Source organism: Vulpes vulpes, chromosome 7 (assembly GCF_048418805.1).
Source record: "Vulpes vulpes isolate BD-2025 chromosome 7, VulVul3, whole genome shotgun sequence".
Taxonomy (NCBI): Eukaryota; Metazoa; Chordata; class Mammalia; order Carnivora; family Canidae; genus Vulpes; species Vulpes vulpes.
Window position 1 is genome coordinate 67,511,194 of NC_132786.1, and position 11,273 is coordinate 67,522,466.

The window sequence follows — 11,273 nt, forward strand, 5'->3', positions numbered from 1 at the left end:
GGCCATAAATGTGGTTATAACTGAATTAAACATAAAAATAGTGAATATTTAAACAATCTTCATTAAAATATTAAGAATTATGTTGTTGCCCAGGACTGTGCTTTTTCAACAATATGTACAAATAAGTGCTGTTTTTAAAAACTGACTGGAAAAAAGAGAGACACTAAAGAGAACTTAGCAAAGCATGAAAATAATTAAGGAATTTACTGTCCAGACTTGCCCTTCTCCAACACCTTCATGGCTGCTCTAGCCACTTCCTTGTTGTGGATGCTGTAGATGAGGGGATTCATCATGGGAGTGAGGATGGTGTAGAAGACACAGACCATCTTCTCCTGGGTGGGGGAACGATCAGAAGTGGGCCACAGGTATATGAACAGAGCTGTGCCATAATACATTCCCACCACCATGAGGTGAGAAGAGCAGGTGGCAAAAGCTTTCCGGTGACCCTCTCCAGATGCTATGTGAATGACAGCCACAATAACACGAGTATAGGAAGCAATAATGATCACTACAGGGAAAACAATCATTATTATACAGCAGTAGAAAAGAACTTCTTCAAATGTTGATGTGTCATTGCATGAGATGATGAGCAGGGAAGGAAAACCACAGAAGAAGTGGTCTATTTCCCGGGACCCACAATAGAAGAAAAATGTAGCTACAGCATCAATTATACAATCAGTAGAGCCCAGGATCCAGGAAGATGCAGCCATAAGTCCACAAATTTTAGGACTCATAAGATTAGGATATCTTAGAGGGTAGCAAATGGCAATATAGTGGTCATAAGCCATTACTGCCCACAGGAAACATTCACAGTCAAGTAGTGATGTATAGAGGAAAATTTGTGTAGCACACTCTACCACAGAAATGGAATTGCTGCCAGACAAATAGATGGTTAAAAGCCATCTTGGGTACAGTGTTGCAGATGAGCATGAGGTCCATGAGGGACAGTTGGCTGAGAAAGAAGTACATGGGTGTGTGGAGCTGAGTGTCCAGGTAGATGAGGAGAATCATAGCAGTGTTTCCCATGAAGGCCACTGTGAAGATGGCCAAAACCAGAGAAAAGAGGAAGATGTGAGTGGGGCTGTAATTGAAGATTCCCAGAAGGATGAAATCAGAGTTAAAAGTCTGATTGTCCCATGCCATGAGGAATGTGTTTTTTATCTAATACAACAAAAAGTGATGTCACTTCATTAATTTGGTGAACATGTACTCAGTGCCTTACAAAGCATGTGATTGTGGTAAACTATAGGTCAGTGATTATGCTGACATCAATGTTATTAGGAATTTCAAAAAACAAGAAGCATAATAAAGGGGGAAAATATGTTATCTTGGTACTAATTTATACAAGTGTGGAATTATTCCTAAGCTCAGCTTCTAAACAACTTTTGAAAATTAAGATAATAATATACGTTTTATATAATTGATAGTGTGTCTTCAAAAATGGAAATTCCCAAAAGCAATTAGACAGTGCCTTGAAACATCAGGAATCCTTTACAGGTTAGTCAATAGAGAAAGTAAGCGTCATTCAGCATGTGGCAGAAAAAGTAACTGAGATAAAAGAGTGCAATATGAAACTTTGCTTTCATGATACGAGGTGATTTTACTGTCAGATTAATCAAATCTTTACATTTGTCAATTGCTTTGCAATTTAGAGTGTTTCATTTGTAATTTATAGCAAATATTCTATGCAATAAGTGGACAAACTGAGGAAATATTTTAATTACACAACTATAAAAGCTTTGCTCTGTTCTTGTATAGCCCAATGTGGTAGAGTGACTTGTGTTTCCTCCAAAAGAGATGTTGAGTCTTAAGTCCTAGTATTTCAGAATGTAAACTTATTTGAAAATAATTAGCTAAGGGCACAGTTGGTTAAGTTGTCTGACTCTTGGTTTCAGCTCAGGTCCTGATCTCAGGGTTGTGAAATAAAGCCCCAAATGCAGAGTCTACTTGAGTCTCTCTCTCTCTCTCTCTCTCTCTCTCTCTCTCTCCTTATCTTCCCCACCTCCATGCTCTCTATCTCAAATATGCAAATATATCTTAAAAAGAGAAAATAATTAGCTAAGATGAGATCATGTTGGAACAGAGCAAACCCCAATCCAATGTGACTGATGTCCTTAAAGACTTCCATGTGAAGACGGACACAAGGATAATGTGTGATGATAGAGGCAGAGACTCAAGTGTTATATTTACATATCAATACGTTTCAATGATTGTTGGTCATCACCAGAAGCTAGGAAAGAGGCATGGAACATATTATCTTTCTTACAGCTCTCAGAATTAACCAACCCTGCTGATACCTTGATTTTAGAACTCTAGTAGTCTCCATTACTGTGAGAGAATATAATTGTGTCATTTTAAACCATCCAGTGTGTAACACCTTGTTATGCTTCACTAGGAAACTAATGCATCTCATATCTCCTAACTCTGGGAAACGAACAAGGGGTGGTAGAAAGGGAAATGGGCAAGGGGGGTGGTGACTGGGTGATGGGCACTGAAGTGAGCACTTGATGGGATGAGCACTGGGTGTTATGCTATATGTTGGCAAATTGGACTCCAATAAAAAATAAAAAAATTACTACATACAAAACGGAAATTCAGAAAAGCTTAAGGTTCACACATTCAAACAATACTTATGAAGATTTATGCATTGGGCACTGGCAGTAAAACAGCACTCAAAAAAAGAAAAAAAATATATCACTTAGCCTAACATACTGTAATCAGATGGTGACAAAAATATCAAAACACTATGAAGCTATGGAAAATAATTGAAAAGAAGATGTTACAATTACACTGGACTGTCCTAATCCAGGGAAGACCTCAGTCATCTGATGATATCTGACTAAAGACTTGGGGGAAGTAACAAAAAAAATAGAGAGAGATATAGACCACCCTTTAAGAAAGAGCTACCCATATATAAATTCCACAAAGTGGAACCTACATGCAAAAAAAAGTAAAATGTATAGAAGATATAAGGAAAACAGAGATTTCTAAATTAGACTTATGTTTCATGTTCATTGTAGGATTTAAAATTCCATTTATGAGCTAATTATGCATGCATGAGAAAAGTTTATATATGAAGATGGGTTATTCCAGGTAGTAAATAAATGTCATAAACAGAAAGACAGGTTTGATGATTAGAACAATTGGATAGGAATGCACATTTACTCATTTGTGCATCACATTTTTTTGGACGCCAAAAACAAAACCAAACAAAGAAGCTGTAACCTAAGAGTAGCAAGAGCAAATTAATCTGTAGAAGAAGATAGAACCTTGAATTCTGTCTCATGAGTTTGAATTGAATTTTTTTAAGCGTGGAGGTGGTAAAATACACTTTCTTTAAGTTGTAATTATGTATACAAATTGTGAATGATGCTGTAATAAAGAGAAAAACTCAAAAGTATTTATGTATTTCAAGACATGAATGATCATGACCTGCAAACACTAATCTACCGAAAGGGCATGTCTGCATTTTCATCTCATGATGTCTCAAAGAAGAGTAGCTGGATTTCATGACACGGTGATTTGGTGTACTGTAACAATGGTCCATAACAAAGACAACTCATAAACCATGGAAGTCATGCCCAGAAATTAAGAGAAGAATCATTGAGTGAAATAATTGAAAAAAGACATTTACTACCAGGATTTGATCAAAAAGATAAGTAAAGCATTACAGAAAAATGATGCTGGACACATATTGGTGTCATCAGTTCTGGCTGCTATATTCTTTTGTACAGAAATGGTCAGGAAATAAAACAATTGAAAAAAGTTAAAAAAAATTCTCACATGATCAAAAGTGACCATAGCAAACCTGTTTCCAATTACAATATACAATCTGCATGAGAATCAGTAACAGGGATGTGGGATGCCTGTGTGGCTCAGTGGTTGAGTGTCTGCCTCTGGCTCAGGGTATAATCCCCCAGTTCCAGGATCGAGTCCCACATTGGGCTTCCTGCATGGGGCCTGCTTCTCCCTCTGACTATCTCTGCCTCTGTGTGTGTGTGTGTGTGTGTGTGTATCATGAGTAAATAAATAAAATCTTTAAATTTTTTAAAAAAGAATCAATAACAGGGTTCATAGCTAGCTACACTAACTGAAAACTACACTATCATTAGTGAAGCTCAGTACTAGAATGTTGAATTAATAGATGGAAATAACAGATACAAAATACATTGCAGGTAACTTATTCACAAATCCTATGATATGAAGTTTAATACAGATGGTATATTATTTAAGTATATGTGCTGCCAAAGTGAGCACTATTTAAGAAGTGCAGCAGTACTGAAATAATGGTTATCACCAGCAAGGACCAGTAAGGTTATATAATTAGATAGGCTTATGCTAATTTTCAAAAAACACTGGCAATGCTTTTGCAAAAACAATTTGCAAAAATGCTTTATATGTATTAAATTTATTATGAAATTTGAAGTTATATAAAAGAACAAAAATATATATAAAGGTGTTAGGAGGGCACATAACAATGGTAAAGCATCTATGAATGTGAGATGGGCCCATTAAAAGAAAAGAGGATAAGGTTTAAACCTGTCTTTCAAATGATGCATTAATGTTCTTATTCTCATCTGCCACTTTTGTCTTCTCACTTGTATTCACCACCAATTTCTTTCTCACTTAAGAATACCAGCATTATATGAAAAAAGAAAAGAAATTGATTTTTTTTTATCCAGCTCATCTATGAGCTAAGGCAAGTAACTTAACTCCTGCCATAATTCTCCTATCCCTACATACAAGATCATACCACATTCTTCAAAATAATATTTACAGATGAAACGAATGAATGACATAAGGTGCTTAGCATGAATATCACTTAAGAAATATAGTCAATTATCTCCATCCATATTTCCATGTTCACCAAAAGTTTGGCATTAACGTACAAATATTCTTACCTGATTATTTATATCACCTCTTAGTGTGAGTCTAAATAGTATATAATTCAGATGAAAGAGTACGTTACCAGACAGGAGAATTGCATATTTTGCATATCATTGTATTTCTATAACCAAAAAAAAGGAGCACCTGATATACAATTGGAAACTATATTATTGTTGTTAAACAAATTGAAACACAAAGTAATGAACTAGAACCAAGAGGCACATCTAGGAATAGTTATTCATAGTATTCATGAGATCAGCCCAACAGCTTCATAACACCACTCATTTATATATGATTCTAATTCTGATTATTATATTATTTAACATCCTGGAGAATCAACATTAATTAAATGGATACAGTATATCTATGAATATATATATATATATATATATATATATATACCTATGAAAATATACTCATCTATTGATATTGTTTTTTTATTATTTTTTATGAGAGACAGAGGGAAGGGGATAGAGAGAGAGAGAGAGAGAGAGAGAGAGAGAGGCAGAGACACAGGCAGAGGGAGAAGCAGGCTCCATGCAGGGAGCCCAATATGGGACTTGATCCCGGGTCTCCAGGATCACACCCTGGGCGGAAAGTGGTGCTAAACTGCTGAGCCACCTGGGCTGCCCTCATCTGTAGATATTGTTAAGCAGAAAATTATTAATATACTTTTACATAAATTCTAGAAGCACTCACAGAACATGGAAATCATACCTGTTGTGAATTGTTTTGTTGTAAGCTTACCTTCTGTAGCTTCCTTGGTAAGCACAAAGCAGCAGTATAAATGAAAAGGATTATAACTCTTAAATAATCCTTACTTGGCCTGACCATGGCAAAAAAAATGGAAAATTAATTTTCTAGCCCTCTGAGGATTCCGTTCCCTTGTTTTTAATTATAGAAGTTGGCATTGTTTTCCATCTCCTCTCCCAGGACAAAGAAACAAAGAAATGGCATTAGCTTTCCTTTTCCTTTTTCTTTTTCTTTTCTTTTTCTTTTTTTTTTTTTTTTTTTTTTTTTTTTTTTTGAAAATACTTACTCTGGATAGAAAATGATATCTCCTTCCTTAAATTTTAGTTTGAACTCTGTGGAACTTTCTGTTCCCTCTCAATGACATAATAATAAGACAAAAACATACTGAGTGCCTCCTATGTAATTGGTACTGTGGCAATTTTGTATGTAAACTTACAGACACAAACATTGCATGTGCCAGGCACTCTTATTTTTAAATTTTTGTTTTGTTCTGTTTTTTTTACATAATAAAACTTCCTAAGCCAATTGTCCAAGGTAATAAAGTTAATGAATGGTAGACAGAATTTTCCAGTGCTAAAGTCAGCTCCATTTTTTAATTTTATTAGGGCATGATTAGACATGAAAATTTCATGTATTAAAGTTATTCAACTTGACATTTTGATCTATGGTTGTACTATGAAATGACCACCACAATCAACCTAATTAAAATAATTGTCACTTCAAATACTTACCAATAATTCTGTAGTATGAGAATACTTGAAATCTGCATTCTCAGTAAATCTTCAGAATGTAATAGGGTTTTGTGAACTAACTATAGTCACCATGATATGTAGACTATAGTTATCAGATATGTAGAACATATACAGTGGGATGTCATTCATTCAGCTTCTATCTTTCTATCTTCACTCTTCCCTGCACCTCATCTCCCAATATCAGGCAAAAAATGCATCTCTTTACTTGGGCAGAATTGGCATTTTTTTGAAGTTCCCCACATACTTCTCAATCTATTCATATTTTCTTTAATGTCTTTTATAACCTTCAAAACTATTGTTTTTGAAGTGATTCTCTTTATTGGATAGAAATGTTCCTGTGTATCTTACACGTGATTGCTCCAACATGTGGAACATGTTTCTACCACTTTTCCTTCATTTTATTCAATACACATATTACATATATGTATTGACTTCTATATGCTGATCTTTAATCAGCCAAGCCAAGACTGTAAGGTAACCAATGAGTAAAATTTGAGACTTTTATGGTTTAAGAGAATATAGAAGGAAGGAAGAAGAAATGAGGAAATGTATTAAAAGCTACATGTCAAGAATTCCTTCGTTCCCCCCATATAATTATTGAAGTGGTGTATAGTTTCATGAAAAAGGAAAGGAAAGAACTCTGACCCAAATTTTCTCAACTAACAGAGCAGAGAAAGACAGCAATCATGCAGGGGAAGCTATGCATAATTATAAGCATTCCCTGGCAATTGGATCATGGCTTGCATGTAATCATAGGTTGCTAAACATCAAAGAACATAAATAATTGGAAATGCATCAGTATGCGGTCCACTTTGGGCTTTTCTGTAAATAGACTACAGCTCATCCAGAGAAGTTACTCAAGAGAACAGAATAAACAGGCACTTCAGGATCTCTTTTTCCATGCCAAACCACTAGAAACAAAACTCAATCCACAATTCTGATAAAAAAAAAAAACTATATAAAATTACCATGGTCCACCAGAAGTTATGAAGATTTTCTGAAGAAAAGAAGCTGATATTACACAGAAGAAAATATCTCCATGTATTTGAATTTAGAATGGAGAAAGAAGAATTCACATTGATATGTGAATATAACTGAATTTCTCACATGGAGGCTTAATTCCTCAAAACCCTGAAGGAGGCATCACACAAATTAACTTAATTTGTCAATTACTATTTAAAGTTTGTAGGTAGGGGATCCCTGAGTGGCTCAGCAGTTTAGCGCCTGCTTTTGGTCCAGGGCGTGATGCTGGAGTCCTGGGATCAAGTCCCGCATGAGGCTCCTTGCATGGAGCCTGCTTCTCCCTCTGCCTGTGTCTCTGCCTCTCTCTCTCTCTGTGTGTCTCTCATGAATAAATAAATAAAATCTTAAAAAAATAAAGTTCATAGATAGGATGAGTAGCAAAAGACGGACAACTAGAGAACCCCATAGCAATATGTATTTTCAAATATAGCTTAAACATCATTGTTTTGAAATACAGAATATATATTTTTAAATAAATGCAGTGTGAATTTTTATAAGAAATGTCTTCCTAAAATCAGCTGTAGCAGTAAAGAGAAAAAAGAATGAAAGATTGTAAAGCAAAAACATGCACAGAAAAATAAAGTGGCATAAAAGGAAATAAAAGCTGGGCGGGGAAAGATGGTGGGGGAATGGGGCAAATGGTGGAGGACTAGGGTCCCCAAGTCACCTGTCCCCACCAAATTAGCTAGATAACTTTCAAATCATCCTGAAAAACCTATGAATTTGAACTGACATTTAAAGAGAGAACAGCTGGAATGCTACAGAGAGAAGGGTTTGAGCTAACAAGGTAGGAAGGCAGAAAAAAATAAAAAAAAGAATCCAGTGGGGGAAGGGTCCTGAGAAGAGCGAGGCTAAGCCCAGGAGGCAAGAGCCACTGGGACAGGAAAGCCCAGCCTTGGAGAAGCAGGAACATTAAAAATCTGCACTGGATTCTTCCTGGATGGAAAGACGCTCAGCAGAGAACCTGAGCAGAACCGCAGGAGGAGCAGTGGAGCCTCCAGCCACCCAGAGTCACTAACAGAGGAAGTGTGCCCGGGGGGAGAGCATGCCACAGACTCTAGCTTGGTAAGGGGCTGGAGCACGCACCTGGTGGGGTCTTGGGAGAAGCTCACGTGGTGGCTCCAGGCAGAGGAGGCTACACTCTGCTGCCTTCAGAAGCCATGGCCCCAGGAACATAATTCCAGGAGCACAAGCCCCAGATCCCAGGGGGATGGGGGACACAGACCAGAATACTGCACTTCTCTGGGATAGGCAAAGGCAGGGAGGACACAGGACAGTAAGGAATCTGCTGCCAGGGGCCCCCAAGCTCTCCAGATCAGCGCCCCCCCCTCCACCCCTGGAGCATCTAGGCCAGTGCAAACTGGGAGACTGCAGTAGTCACTGTGGAAGCTGACTCCAGGGCTGGAGAGCTGGCCACCACCAGTGTTGTTCCTCCTGGTGTCACCCTGTGCCTAGGATGGAGCAGGGCCACCAGGAAACAAGGGTCCTCACAGGATAAACAGCTCAAACTGAGCAGAGCACCTGGCAGGGTGTGGGACAGCTCCCCCAGGTGCACACATGAGAATCAGCACAGCAGGCCCCTCCCTCAGAAGACAAGCTGGAAGAAACGGAGAAGAGCAAGTTCTTGTCTGAGAAGCATTGGAAAACTCGAGGGGGTATTGAGGGATTTATGGAATATAAAACCAGAGGAAAAAACCTCCATGTTTGTTTTGGTTTGTTTTGTTTTGTTTCTTGTTTTGTTTTTTTTTTTGTTTTTTTTGTTTTTTGTTTTTTGTTTTCTTCCTTTTTTCAGTACAACTCATTTTTAGCTACTCAACACTGAGCAAAATGACTAGAAAGAAGAACTCACTATAAAAGAAAGAATCAGAAACAGTAGTCTCTGCCACAGAATTAAAGGCTTTGGATTACAATTTGATGTCAGAAAGCCAATTCAGAAGCACAATTATGAACCTACTGGTGGCTCTGGAAAAAAGCATGAAGGATTCAAGAGACTTCATGACTGCAGAATTTAGATCTAATCAGGCCGAAACTAAAATCCAATTAAATGAGATGCAATCCAAACTGGAGGGCCTAACAACCAGGTTTAATGAGGTAGAAGAAAGAATCAGTGAAATAGAAGACAAGTTGATGGCAAGGAAGGAAGCTGAGGATAAAAGAGAAAAACAATTAAAAGATCATGAGGAAAGGTTAAGGGAAATAAATGACAACCTCAGAAGGAAAAATCTATGTTTAATTTGGGTTACAGAGGGCACTAAAAGGGAGAGAGGATCAGAAACATACTTGAACAAATCATAGCCGAGAACCTCCCTAATCTGGGGAGGGAAATAGGCATTCAGATCCAAGAGGTAGAGAGATCCCCCTCTAAAATCAATAAAAATTGTACAACACCTCCACACTTAATATTGAAACTTGCAAATTCCAAAGATAAAGAGAAAATCCTTAAGCAACAAGAAACAAGAGATCCCTCATGTATATGGGGAGAAATATTTGTTTAACAGCAGACGTCTCCACAGAGACATGGCAGGCCAGAAAGGGCTGGCAGGATATATTCAGGGTCCTAAATGAGAAGAACATGTAGCCAAGAATACTCTATTCAGCAAGGCCCTCATTCAGAATAAGAGAGATAAAGAGCTTCCAAGATAGGCAGAAACTGAACAAATATGTGACCACCAAGCCAGCTCTGCAAGAAATATTAAGGGGAACTCTGTAAAAGAAAGAGGAAGCCCAAAGAAATATTACACAAAACAGGTATTCTGATGACATAAATTTATATCTTTCGATAGTTACTCTGAACGTGAATGGGCTTACTGATCCCATCAAAAATGCAGGGTTTCAAAAGGCAAGACCCCTCTATTTGCAGTCAACAAGAGACTCATTTAGATATAAGGGCACCTACAGCCTGAAAAAGAAAGATTAGAGAACCATTTACCACTCAAATGGTCCCCAAAAGAAAACTGGGGTAGCAATCCTCATATCAGATAAATTAAAGTTTATTCCAAGACTGTAGTAAGAAATGAAAAGGGACACTATATCATACTTAAAGGATCTATCCAACAAGAGGACCTAACAATCATGAATGTTTATGCCCTTAATGTGGGAACTGCCAAGTATATCAATCAATTAATAAGGAAAGTAAAGACACATTTAGATAATAATACACTAATACTGGGAGGCTTCAACGTAGTGCTTTCTGCAAATGACAGATATTCTAAGCACAATATCTCCAAAGATACAAAAGCTTTAAATGATACACTAACCAGATGGATTTCACAGATATTTACAGAACTATGCATCCAAATGCAACTAAATACACATTCTATTCAGCTGCACATGGAACTTTCTCCAGAATAGACCACATACAAGGTCACTTCTCAGGTCTCAACTGATACCAAAAGATTGAGATTGTGCCCTACCTATATTCAGACCATAATGCCTTGAAACTTGAACTCAATCACAAGAAGAAATTTGGAAGAAATTCAAGCATATGCAGGTGAAAGACAATCCTGCTAAAAGGTGAAAGGGTCAACCAGGAAATTAGAGAAGAATTAAAAACATTCATGAAAACTAATGGGTATGAAGATACAACCATTCAAAACCTTTGGAATACAGCAAAAGCAGTTCTGACAGGAAAATACATCGCAATACATACATCCTTCTAAAAATTGGGAAAAAAACAAAATACACAAGGTAACCTCACACCTAAAGGAACTGGAGAAAGAACAGCAAATAAAACCTACACCAAGCAGAAGAAGAGAGTTGATAAAGGTCCGAGCAGAGCTCAATGAGATAGGAAACAGAAGAACTGTAGAACATATCAACAAAACCAGGATTTAGCTCTTTGAAAGAATTGATAATATG

At 37.2% G+C, this 11,273-nt stretch overlaps 1 protein-coding gene across 1 annotated transcript; it reads right to left on the reverse strand.

Moving 5' to 3' along the window:
• Positions 1-203: 203 nt before the first annotated feature.
• LOC112911038 (olfactory receptor 2M3-like) lies at positions 204-1,143 on the reverse strand. Its single transcript, XM_025987356.1, is given in 2 exon segments — positions 204-887; positions 889-1,143. Coding segments are annotated over 2 exon segments (939 nt in total).
• Between the last annotated feature and the right edge of the window lie 10,130 nt (positions 1,144-11,273).